The sequence below is a fragment of the Cajanus cajan genome, chromosome 2 (assembly GCF_000230855.2).
Source record: "Cajanus cajan strain Asha chromosome 2, NIPB_CcT2T_4, whole genome shotgun sequence".
NCBI lineage: Eukaryota > Viridiplantae > Streptophyta > Magnoliopsida > Fabales > Fabaceae > Cajanus > Cajanus cajan.
Window position 1 is genome coordinate 73,512,869 of NC_138518.1, and position 14,002 is coordinate 73,526,870.

Below are 14,002 nucleotides of genomic sequence, written 5' to 3' on the forward strand. Positions count from 1 at the left end.
GGTTGGGAATCAGATAAGTCAAAATGCCAGCCTCAATAATTTAAAAATATTCAGCATTTTGATCTAATATTACAGAATAGTAAAAAGAAGCACTTACCCACAAGTTTCTCAAGCAGCTTATGCTGAGACCATGAGAATTTCCAGAAACAATGCTATAATTTAATGGCAGAAGATTCAATAGAAATTCCTTCATGTATCAAGAAAAGGGCTGCCAAACAGCATCAAACTTGAAAATTTTGCGTCTTAAATATGTTCATTTTGTGACATGTAGGGCCAAAAACAGACAACAAAGAAGGGATATAAGAAACCATGAGCAATGGAAAAAAATACCAAATCTACAGAACTATCTTCAGGGCTCAGCACTAAGAATACAACATGTAAACAGCCTCAGTCAATAACAACAGGTGATGAGAAATCAAAACCAATCAATCATTTAACACTACAAAAGAAAATCTGGAATTTCTGGTGTTTGGGAAACCACATTTAAGGGTGACTTTGCTCTTTGATGAGTTTTTCGCCTACTGTGGCGGTGGCCACTCTTTTTCTTTCCCCTTTGATCATGCTCTTCCCCCTCAACAATCTTCTCTTTTCCTCTGTGTCTTCTCTCTCTAGTATGACCATGATTTTTGCCACTTGAATTTGGATTTTCAGAGTCGGGCTTTTCTGCATCAACTACATTTTCCTTCATTTCAGACTGAACATTTGTGCCTAGTTTCTTTTTCTCTTTCTGCTTCCTTGATGACTTATCATAAGGATTACTTTGAGACATACTTGGCCCAGTTTCGCTTCCGAGAAGAACATCTTTTATGGCACCAGAAAGAGAATCACCCCTTGGCTCTGGCCTTTGGACTGATATTGGTGCCACATCTCCATCATCCAATTTCACCACCACAGGCCTAGGCTTTGTTTGGTTTGTCCTTTTCTTCAGAAGAAGCGATTGCTCTGTTAGCTTGACTAGCTCTGAAGCTTCATCATTTATATTACTGTTTGACTTTGGATCATTTGCAGGAGGATACTCATCTGTAACAATCTCACTCTTCTCTGAAGGAAGATAATATAATCCATGCCGCTTACGGTGTTCAATCAAGGATGTAGATTCATTCAATGCCCCTGACTCTTCATTTATCAGAGGATTAGATGAAGAAGCATCTGAAGTAGCGGTAAGGTGAGGGCCTGCTGTGGAAAACGAACTTGATGACGGCAGTTCAATATCACCACATATTGCATGTAAGTCACCAAGATTCTCTTTAAGAACTAATCCATCCGGCACAGCAACCCTTCCTTGTGCACTTGTTGACACTGGACCAAGTTCCATAGTAAAAGCATCACGCATCAATTTGATAATAGCTGAAACTCGAGTATCTTTCTTGTCCACATCCTGAAATGAATTATCATTTTCTCCTTTAATCAACAGAACAAGGGAAAGCATGTTTTGTGCTCTCTCCAGCACGTCAACATCCTGGTTTGCTATTAGTGGGCCAAAAATTAACTCAATTCTATTCAATAGGTTTACAATGGATTCATGCATGAAATTCTTCTTTTCCACGAATGTAGGTGTTATTGTTTGATCATGAGTGGCAACTCTCTCAATGCCATTTTCAGCAGAAAGATCATCAAAAGATTCAGTTGTATTCCTCGGGTTAAAACCTGCATCCTGTTCATACTTTGAACCTTCACATGTTGCCAATTCAGCAGCTTCAGTGTCATTTTTTACACTAAACAACTCTGACTGTCCCCCAGCCAAGTTACCAGAATCCAAGGATGCAGTACCTTCATTTTGCAGAAGGTAACAGTCTAGACAAAAAATTAAAATTTTAAAAGCAGCATTAATATAAACTGCTCTTATTGATGGTGGCAAGAGACTGGTACGAGGCTGTAGGAGTGCATCCATGAGTTCAAAAGGATTGCTCGCAACCTCAACATACTCTCCAGCAACCCAAGCAGCAGCACACAAAATCCTATGCAAATGCACATTACCCAGTAACGCAGGGTCAATCAACAGATCCCGCCCAACCTGAACAAGCTGCATTCTAGCATCCCTAACTCTCATGCCGATATCAACAAGCTGAGTCTCAATCTCTTCCCCCTTTTGGCAGTTAGGAATCGTCGCCATTTCTCCAAGAAGAGACACATACCAATCAAAGTCATCAACAATCTCATACACATTCCTACCACACGTCGTCAAAATGGAGCCCAAAATCTCATTGCAAAATTCAGGGTCAGACTTCAATGCATAATTGAGCAACACCCTGGATATATCCGCCAAATGGCTCTCGGACACCATGGCCATCAACAGCCGCAGAGACTCAATCTTGATATTGGAATCCTCATCACTCAACGACTTAATCACCGCTTCCTTGTTTTCCAACACTGCCCACAAGTGCTCCGGCACAGCAACCGAAAGCACGTGCAGCGCAAGATACCTAAGATTGGGATCCTGATCATCCACCAACTCCCTAACCTTCTCGACCGCGAGCTTAACAGCAGACTCATAACCACTCAAGCTAGTGAGCACAGTCCTAACACACTCAAACACCAAGGACTTCGCCCCAGACCTCCTCATATGCTCACAAACAGGCTCAACAATCCTCTTCCCCAACCTAGGCTCCAAGGGAGCCAACTTAGCAAACACCTTCAGCACCTTAATCAAAATCCAATTGTTCTTAGAATCAACCAAAATTCTATAAAACTCGGGCGCCAGGGGAAGATACGACCTCGGATCCTTGGCAGCGAGCTCGCAGAAAACCCCGATGACGGCAGTGACAACCTGAGGATCGGAGCTCTCGAGATTCTCGACCAAGCGCTTGAAGCAAACCCTGACGGCGTCGGGGGTACTTATCGAAGAGCCTCAAAACGACGGCAATAGCCTTCTTCCGAACGAAAACCCTAGCGGTGGAGAGCAAATTGAAAAGCTCGGGGGTCAAATCCCTAGCGAGATCGGGCGTGGCGATTCGGGAGAGGCATTCGAGGGCGAGGCTTACCTCGAAGTGGTTGGCGGAGGAGAGGTCCTTGCGGAGCTGGTTGGTGATGAGGAGGAGCACCGGAGTGTCGTCGTGGAAGGACTGCGACGCCGCGTGGTAGCCGATCCTCTTCTGCGCGAACCGCGAGGAGGACATGACCTCCACCACGTGGAAGCACGCCCAGGACATGTCGACGCCGTGCACGGCGGAGAGGTAGCAGAGCTTGAGGAGCGCCGTGGATTTGGTGTGGTGGTCGGTGGATTTGATCTCGCGGCGGATCTCCTCCGTGGCCTTGGAGATGAAGGTAGACTCGCCAATGAGCTGGAGGCGCATGCCTTTGATCAGATCCTCCAGCGTGCGCTGGAAGAGGTTCTCCATGATCGAAGAACCCGCCATTGAAACGGATTCAATTCCAGGGACACTCCCACTCGTCCACTAACAAAGGAGAGAAGACGTTTCTCAATGGGCTCGCTTCTTGGGCCTAAGCTAAAAGCTTAAAGCCCCGTACATATTTTAGAGGAATCAATATCCAATGCCTTCAAAATAAAAAAGATACACAAAATACGAAATTAAATATATTAATCTTTTTATTTTTAAACAGCTTGCATATTTAATTATTTCAAAATAATAGTAAATAAATTCCTCTTTTCCCTTCCATATCTTTCCATTTTTAAAAGGGAACTAAAAAGTTGTCCTAATATGTTTTACAAAATGCAAAGATTAATGCATGTTTGGTTTCATATTCATGATGTCTATTTAAGTAAAAATTATATCAAAATTGATAAAATAATTAATTGTTGCTTTTATTGATTTATATCCAATTAAAATTATATAAATCTAAACATGTTCTCGATTAATCAAAATGGACTATTGATGAAAAATTGAGTATATGGGATCTTTTATATAAAATTAAAAATATATATAGAGAGAGAAAGAAAGAAAGAAAGGAGAGGGGAGATTCACTTATTTCAATAGTAAGTCTACTTGGATTTATTCTACATCAAATTTTAATAATTTAATCATTAAATTAAAAGTTATTAATGTATAAATCAAACCTACAAATTTTTTAAAAAAACTGAAAATTATTTAATACCTTGTTTCATTAATTCAAATTGATAGATAATCACAAAAATATTTTATATGTTAATTTTGAAAATAAAATAGAATATCAAATAGTTTTCAAAATTTTAAAAAAACTTACATACATGATCTATTCATTAATAACTTTTAATTCGTTAATTGAATCATTTAAATTTAATGTATAGAACGAGTTATTTCTACTTAGTATATTACATGTCACAAACTCAACAATAAAGAATTAGAAATGTAACCATTTTAAGTATTTGTCAATAAAATTATTAGTTTATTATCACCTAAATCATATCGAAGATTTGATTTTATCCATTAATTTGTATCCAACCTTCCTCATTATTAATATAATCTAATTTTTAGATTATTATTTTAATTTACAGACTAATTTTATAAGATTAGATTTAATTCAAACACACATTCTTAAGATAATATATAATATATATTAATGATTATTTCTAGAGATCCTATAAATTTCATAACATCATCCACTATTAGACCACTTACATAAATTTAATCTTACAAATTTGTTATATGACAAAAATAAAATATATAAATAAAACAGAATGGACATTTTATAAAGTAAAATTTCGTTTCACATAATGTTCCTAATTTTATTTGGTATATCTACTTTATTTGTAGTGCATGAAATGGATAAGAAAGTTTGGCTCCAGAGAAGACCACCGAGATTCGATTCCGTCATAAATTTATAAACTACATTTAAAATGTAAAGAGTTGTGGAGTATGGTTTTCAATGTAGCTAAGCTAATCAAACATAGTTGTTTTCTTCTCTTTTCTTTTTTTGTCTTGCTTTATTCATGTAATGTCAATCAGTGAAACAGCTTATTCAAATAATAATTGGACCCCCATTAAGTTGGCTGATAGGATATACAGGCACTCGTGCTTTTTTTTCTTTTCTCACTTTCTAACTTTTTCACCCATCAAAGATTTTCCATACCAAATGGAAATCTGTGTGTGCAAGTTAAAGCACCCCACGCCAATGGACATTTCAGTGATAAGACTTACTTTGCTTGGTGAAACAAGCAAAAGGATACATGGCTTCACTTTGCCTCACATAAGTGAGGTTAAATCACATACTAGCTAATAGCTATAGTATCCAACACTCACAAAATAAAAGGCCCTTTCATATATTCGGCCCACTCAATAACCTTTCTCTAAAGTTCCCTTTCCTTTCCTTATATTTTAATAGCCTCTCTGTTTAAGTTTTTTAATTCAACCCATGCTCAACTCAACTTTATGCACAATTTGCTCATAATCAGCTCTGGTGAATGAACTACTATTTTTTTTGTTTATAAATATTGTCTATTCTCTTATTTAATTTGAAAAAACAAAACTATTAAGTAATTTTTAAGACGTAAATATTGTAAATAGATGTAAGGTCTTATACTATTGTAAATATACATAACTAAAAAAATAAAATATAATTTGAAAACACTTTTTTGTAACTTTGTAGGTAACCATGGCAAAATAATATATCAAACAAATTAACATTTATTACTTCTTAAATATATGTGCTCTCAAAATATCAAAATATAATTCGAAAACATTTATTCTAACTTCGAAAGTCCCCTTTGCCAAAATCAAATAAAAAGTTTATGTTAAAAATTAAATGTTTGAAATAGTAAATCAGTAACTAATTTTAGTCTCTTAGACTTATTTTAATTTTTTTATTTCTTGAAAATTCAAAAAAAAAAAAAACGGATAGATCAAATTAGTTCGTCCATAACCTAATTATGATACAACTTTCATTGAATCAGATTGAAAATGCCAATAGTCAACTAAATTTAAAGTTCAATTTCTGTATTTTATTGAACAGGTTCGGATTGACTTGATCAACACAACTTATTTCTTCTCCTTCAAGATATATTAAAACACATTTAAACTTAATTTAAAAATTTGTGAATAATTTATTTGATATTATCTTTTATTACGCGCACATGTAAGAGTATATTAAAGAGTTCATAAAATTGTCTTGTATAAAATATTTTTAATTTATTTTTATCAAATTACTTCAATGTTCAAGTTAGAAAGGAGTCTTAAGTTAAAAATAAGATTAGGATAATAATATATGATGTTTTATGTATAAATGATTAATTTTATTTCTAAGTTCAGAAATAATGTTGTGTGATATCTTAAATATATATTCTAGTGATTGCATAAAAATATTGTTCTTTACAAATAAACATAATGTGTTTAATTGCCATATTTTAAAAGATGTTTATGTCAAGATATTCTATTAGGAGTTTAACTAACTAAGATTAATTTATGATGATGCATTGAAGAGCCAATATAAACAAGTGATAAGGGAAGTTCAATCTGATCGAGTTCGATGGTAGACCGATAATTAGCTTTACTTTTCATTCTGTATGCGGTTTAAATTAGATCATTTCCCCAACCTCAAGCGTGTGGTTCAGCGGTAAGGGTTGATCCACGCTTAAACAAAATTAGGAGTTCGAATCCTGCCTTGTATATACAGTCATGTTAAAACTTGGGGCTAGCTATCTCACTCTTTGAGGTGCCTCCAATGTAGGGGTCAGTTATCTCACTTTTTGAGGTGCCTCTAACGTAGTAAAGAGATTAGTCATTACTTCGACAATGGATACTCCATGAATGAATATAAAAAAAATTAGATCATTCCCCCTGTCATCCTGAATGGAGAAAAATCTTGGCCTTCAATAATACGTATTTATATCTAACAATCCGTGTTAGGTGCCTTATACTTTTCCTAGTCGTATATGGAATGGACAGAATGTCTCTTTTTAAGTTTAATCCCATTGCTATAAATTAGATTTCATTATTCGTTGTGTCTATTATGAAATCTTTCTACAATTAAAACAGTATTTCTTTTTTATGACTATCTCGTAAGTAAAACTAAAACAGTATTATCCCACTTCTTTATTGCCCAATAACATCAAACTTTGTTGACCAACAAATTAAAGTGAAGCTTAAGCTTTTACAACTTTAAGAATATTTAAAATAAAAATAAAATAAATCAGAGACATCAAAATGACTATTACCTCAAAACTCTTGCCTCTCACTGACATTATAAATTATAAGTTTGAATTGAAGCCTCGTACACAATCATTGCCATTCCACTTGTGAACCACAAAACATACAAATTAATTTTGGATATTCCCAGAATCAGATATAATTTAATATTTTACCTAAATAACGCATCAATTGAGCTTCCCTTAAGACGTGCTACCATTCTAATAATCTGTTTGCTTCTTAATATCAATCATTAGCCATTAGGATCGACCATTGATTCTCATTCTCGAGATCATAATTGTCCACTAGAATTTCACAGATTAAGAAAACATTTTCCTCACTTGCTTTATTCAGTGGAGCCTTCTGGTTTGTTAGGCCATGGAGTTTGAATATTTTTAATCATGATACGAGACAATTGCAGCCACAGAATTTAATGAGATGCGCATAGTTTGTTTTTCAGTGGAGTAACCATTTCCAAACCTAGTTATCCCAATATACATAAGTGGGTTTAAACTCCAAAGTATTTTGATATTAACACACACATTAGCAAAAGAGCTAGCAGATACTGAAATTAGTGGGTAGGAAGTTAGGAATGAAAATGACCTGAACAATATATGTATTAATATTATATGATGGTATTGGGAAAAATTCAAGTCTCACATCGATTAGAGATTAGACAATTAAATAGTATATAAGTGAAAAATAACTTTTACCTTACAAATCAATTTTATAAGATTGAATTAGGCTCAAATCTACTATTCTAAGAGATGATATAAGTTACATAGTTTCGTATTGATTGTTGAAGGAATGGATAAGGAATCTCCAACTAAGGTGGGATTAAAACTGAAAAGATAGAAACTTAATCTTAGTGGATCTATTTGAGTAAAATGAGAGGTCAATATTTTAATGGTAAATGTGTGCCATAGCTGTGTCAAGCACATGGGTATGTAAAGGATGAAATAAAGATGACAACTACGTTCCTCTTTCTTTCATATTCTTTCGATTTTTCGGAGGTCTTGCCACACTCGTCTCTTATATCTCTTTCTAATATTCTTTCCAACTAAAATAGGTAAAGAATAAATAAATTTACGTTACAGCGAAAATTAGAGTAGGCACATACGATATTACCCCGCTATTTTCTTTATCTTTAGTCAGAACCGTAATTAGTATTAGAATGATAAGATCTATACCTTCAAAAAAAAAATATGATATCTACTCATCTAGACATCTATTTATAATTTTATAACATGCATTTAATGAAAGCAAAGTTATTTATTACTTACTCCCAATGACTACAAATTTAACATTTAGAAAATATCTTTAAAATGGATGATGTTATTAAAATAATTTAATGTAATGTTAATTATTCTTTTTCATTTAGTATTTTTCTCTTTCATAAATTATTTAACTACTACAATTCAAATAATACATTTATTAGAAGGTATAACTATTTTAAGTAAAATTATATTTTCTCTATCTCAAATTAATTGCAGTTTTAATATTTAAAAATTGTTCGAAAGAAATTAATGTTTGCATTTTTAATATATTATTAGTTTTTTTTTAATTTATTCATTCATTAATTATTCAACTACAACTATTAAAGTAACACCAAGTTATTTTAATAAAATTATATAAAAAATGATACATTTATTATTATTCTTAATCTATGTATAAAAACCTTAAAGTGAAATCATTACGAAACATAAAAAATATAAAATAATGATTCATTTATTATTTTCCTTAATTTTTGAATAAACATCTTAAACTGCAATTATTGTGAGGCAGAGGCAACATTAAAGGACATGTTTAATGAGAGCAAAACAAGCAAGATAAAAGAAGTAGAAGAAAGTTAAAGAGGTCCAAATTTTTGAATTGGATTGATGCATATTTATAATGATTTTTTTCTTTTTTTAAAAAATAAAAATTCCCAACGGCTATTCAACAGTAACTTCAATGGATCTTTCTTTATTTTTTTTATTAATTTTTTTAATTTTTAATTTTTTAATTTTTTAATTTGGCTATTCAACGTAACTTCAACGGATCTTTCCTTATTTTATTATTATTTTTTTTAATTTGTATTTTTTATTTCTTATTTACGGTCTCTTCTTCTTCTTCTTGTCTTCGAGGGTTTTCTTCTTCCTTCTCTTCACCTTTTCTTCACCTTTTCTTCTTCCAACTCCGTCTACCGCCGCCGCCGCCGCCGCTGCGCGCAGGTCCAGCCAGAAGGTCTACCCATGGCAGAACGTCCATCGGCGCGCCTCCGCTGTCCACCGGCGTGCCTCTGTCGTCCAACCTCGTGCCTCCGCCGTCCAACCCCGTGCTTCCGCCATCCAATCCTGCGTCTCCACCGCACCTCCGCCGCGCCTCCTTTAGTTCACGAAAATAAGCAATCGTTGCTTCAGTAAGAAACCCTCTCTCCTCTGCAAGAAACTTTGGGTGCCACCTCATACCTCTCCAATGATAATAAACTCATGTTGGAGTTGCTTGATGAGTCAAGCAACTCCCATTGGAGTTGCTCTTAGAAAAATAACATTCACGCGTCATTATCAAAGGACATGTTTAATGATTAAGATAAGGGATTTGACTCTTTTAAAGTGAGGGATACACTTTGAAGGATGAAGTACACTCACAATTGTTAATTATAAAATTAACAATTAAGATTTTTGATAAAAATAAATTATTGTAAAATAAAATTTAAAATTAATTATAAAATCAATCATTGATTTTTTAATCAATGATTATTATTGCAATTTATTCTCTAAAGTGCAATTCTCCCACTTTAAAGGAGCTAGATCCTAAGATAACATATACTAATAAGATATGAGAGTGGAATAGAATAAGAGTAGAATACGGTAAGAACAAGATGAATTTTAATCCTATTTAATATTTAATGCAAACTAGTACAACAAACTAGATAATATTCTTATGGACTAAATTGTAATTTTGGTATTTTTATTTTAAAATAAAATTATTTAATCCTCCTATTTTTTAAAATATAAATTTTGACCATATCATCAATTTGTTATTCATTAATTGTTAAATTTTAACATTTTTAGTAACATATCACCACTTAAGCAATGTAATATTTAGTAACAAAACATGTAAGAATAAAATTCTAAAAAATAATATACAAAATACCCTTGTTTTATTGATATTTATTTTATTATTATATTTTATATGTATAATTTTTTATTTACTTCTAAATGTCATGTTATTAAATATCATATCAATTAAGTATGTGCAAATGCTAAAATTTAACAATTCATAGATGTTAATTAGATAAGATGGCCAAAATTTCACATTTTTTAAATTAGAGGAATTAAATGTCTTTATTTTAAAATAGAGAAATCAAAATTTGAAATTAATAAAAAAAGATGAAATAAAACTATAATTTAGTCATTTTTATATTATATATCTTATATTTGACATGAACTAATAATATGTGATATAAATTATGTTCAAATAATAAAATTATTATTTTATTAAAATTACTCATTTAAAAAACAACTTTTAAATTAATTATTCAAGTTTTACAACTTATAAACAATATAATTTTAGCTATATTAAACCGTTTTTGTTTACGTATTTACATTTTCTAAAAAATTATAAAAAATAAAATTTTCTAAGATCGCAATTATTATTTAAATATTTATCTTTAAAAATAATTTATTTTAATCAATCATGTAAATTAAGTTGATATGTCAAAATTAGTATATATAAGATAAAATGTTGAACGTAAATTATATATATATATATATATATATATATATATATATATATATATATATATCGTTTGTATCTATTATACAAATTAATATATAATATTATATACTTTATACTTATTAGTATATAAGAAGACTAGATGTTATAGAATTTTGCTTAAATAAGTAATTAGTATGGTCTAAATTGTTGATTTTGTTTTTAGAGGATCTTTTATTAGATGTGTGGTTTTGTGAGTGGGAAAAAGAAGTGGAGGTATGTAGTAATTATTTGGGTAGCCGTAATATGGAGTATTTGGTTACATAGAAATAACATTGTCTTTAATAATGGTTTATTAAATGCTGGGGAGATTATATAAGCTATCAAATATAGGTCCTGAGAATGGTTGACAACGGATTTGAATAAGGGACAACTAGTATACATAAATTAGTTAAATGAATCATTGATATGTATTAAGCAATTGCCTTGACTTTGTATATAGGTCGGTACTCTTTGTACTCCATTTTCTTAATATTATGTTTTTTGCTTATAAAAAAAATAAAAAACAATGATCCACATTATTGAGCTCGACGTTTACAACTTGTGTGATTGGTTTGTAATGTTAAGGCAAAGGTTGAAGAAAGGAAGAAAGGAATGTGTTATCCAAAGTGAAGAGAGAGCGGCATGACTCCATGAAAACCCAACGAACACAAACCACACTCTTCCCTCACTCTCCGAGTTACGTAATGGCGCCACTTTGTTTCATATATTTTTTGTCGTCTACCAAAAGGGCATCTTAAGTCTTAACATCATCATCATTCATCATCATTCAACTTTCAAACACTTTCAACCATCACTCAACTAAATTACATTATTCCTTTTTGTTTTTTCATTATCACCTAAGCTTACGTTTCGTCAACGAATTCGCCACTGCTAACATTTCTTTATCCTCGCTAAAATATTTTTTTTCATAAATAACACCTCTATTTGTTAAAAAAAAACATTTTACTAAAATATTATTTACATTATCACTCCTCCAATGTGTAAAATTACACCGTTATCTTTCCCTATATTAAAAATACATATTTACACACTCTTTTTATTTAACAATATAGTATTAATATTGTATTTATAGGGAAGATAAAAAAGTTAATTTTGTACCCACGTGAAAAGCCAGATTACTATACCAACGATCCAACAGGTTACTTACGTGATCCGTAAAATTGTTTATTGTTTTTAGCCATAGCCCACAAGTTATACAAACTAATGAATATGCTCCTAATCAATTAAACCATCTATATATATATATATAATATGTTATTTCTTTCCACTTTAATTCTAGGATGATAAAATGTTGGATTTTGTTTAATCATTCTGTACACTGACAATTAAGTTACGTTATTATGTTTAGGTTGTTTCGATATTTTTTTTTTCTTCTTATAGATAATCCTTTATATATGAATATATTTGAGATATCGTTAATATTAAATGTGAACATGTCTGTTGACTGATATTAATTCAAACATTTATTTGTCATCTTATTAATCCCTTGTGATAAATTCAACTATCATTAATTAGTTTGATTTCAATTGCATCATATCAAACTATAAAGTATTGATTTATAGTTGTGAAAAATAGTGATAATCGTAAAATAATTTTTGTAAAAAAAACGTAAAATAATTTATACGCAAATTATTAGAGGTTACAAAGTTATTTAGTTTAGTTTATTTTATACTTTATTAGTTTGAAAATTCGCTTTTATTCCTGCAAAAGATCCTAAATGCTTGTGCATTGTGTTTAGAGAGCTTAGACTAAGTTTTAAGTTTGAGTTTTATACATAGAAAAAAATTAATTAACATAAATAATGTCATTAAAGATTTTTAGTTAGAATTTTTATAATAAAATGTTTAATGTGGTAAACAATTAAAATTTATTTGATTTGATAAAAAAAATATACTAGACAACATAAATATAATTATTCAATATTTGTTTTAGGAAATATTATTATTTTTTGGTGCACAAAATTCATAGTTAGATCTTATATATATTACTCCCTCTAGCATTATCAAGTCAATCTTAATGATGTTTTAAAAAAAAAAACATAAGACAACACAAATTAAGAGAAAATGGACACGACAAAAATTCAAATTTTTATTACTCAATGAATCATGAGATAACTTTTTTTTTTGTCTAAAGTATAAAATATTCAAAAGACAAAAATACTCATTTTTTATTTAATAACTATATTTTATTTATATTATCTCTTTTCTATTGTTGTTAGCGTTATTAGCATTATTATCATCATTACTAATGTAACGATTCGATAGATTATTATATTGAGTATAATTCAATCACTACGTAGTAGGGAGATAAAACAATAATATTAAAAACATAAAATTCTCTTATGGGATTATATATACACCATGTACGCATATAATCTACATCAACTACATAATTATGTACAAAATAAACTCTACTCATTAGTCAAATGTTTAAACATCAATCATACTACATCAAAGTAACATCGACAAAATAGTCATCACCAGCATGCAACTCACCACCCACCATTAAAACAAATATGATAATCCTATTTTACTTTTATATCATTTATAATCATTGCAATGTTAATCACAAGAAAAAAGAAAGATAAGTTTGTGAAGGATTCTCCACCAGGCTCTCGGGGCTCTCGGGGCACCACAAATTATATCTATATAATGAGATATTTTAATTTATAAAACAAAATTTTCTCTTCTCTACTTTTTACATATATCAATAAAGGCATGTATTTATACCACATGTCTAACAACTTAATCAATTATCAACTTACAACATAAACATCAATATATATATATATATATATATATATATATATATAGGGAGCGTATCAAGTGAGAAGTTTTTATTGTGAGAATGTGAGAAGGTGGAAATATAACCCTTAGATTAATCAAGTGAGAGAAAATTTGGGATTTAATCAAGTGAAAAAAAATTAATCTAAGGGTTATATTTCCACCTTCTCACCTTCTCACAATAAAAACTTCTCACTTGATACGCTCCCTATATATATATATATATACATATTATTTCAAATCAATGCATAATGAAGTATCTTCATGCAACTTAAGCTTCATTCTTCAACTATCAACCATTTTACAACTCATTTTTATAAGCATTCACTCTTGGCACCATCCCCTAGGTGCTTAGTGCCATTGAGTTTAGGGGTCTTCTTATCTTGTTTACACTTGGCA

General features: G+C 31.0%; 1 protein-coding gene across 1 annotated transcript; it reads right to left on the reverse strand.

Annotated features, from left to right (window-relative positions):
• Positions 1 to 173: 173 nt before the first annotated feature.
• DELTA-ADR (delta-adaptin) lies at positions 174 to 3,417 on the reverse strand. Its single transcript, XM_020365112.3, is given in 2 exon segments — positions 174 to 2,830; positions 2,832 to 3,417. Coding segments are annotated over 2 exon segments (2,916 nt in total). The 5' UTR covers positions 3,357 to 3,417; the 3' UTR covers positions 174 to 439.
• Between the last annotated feature and the right edge of the window lie 10,585 nt (positions 3,418 to 14,002).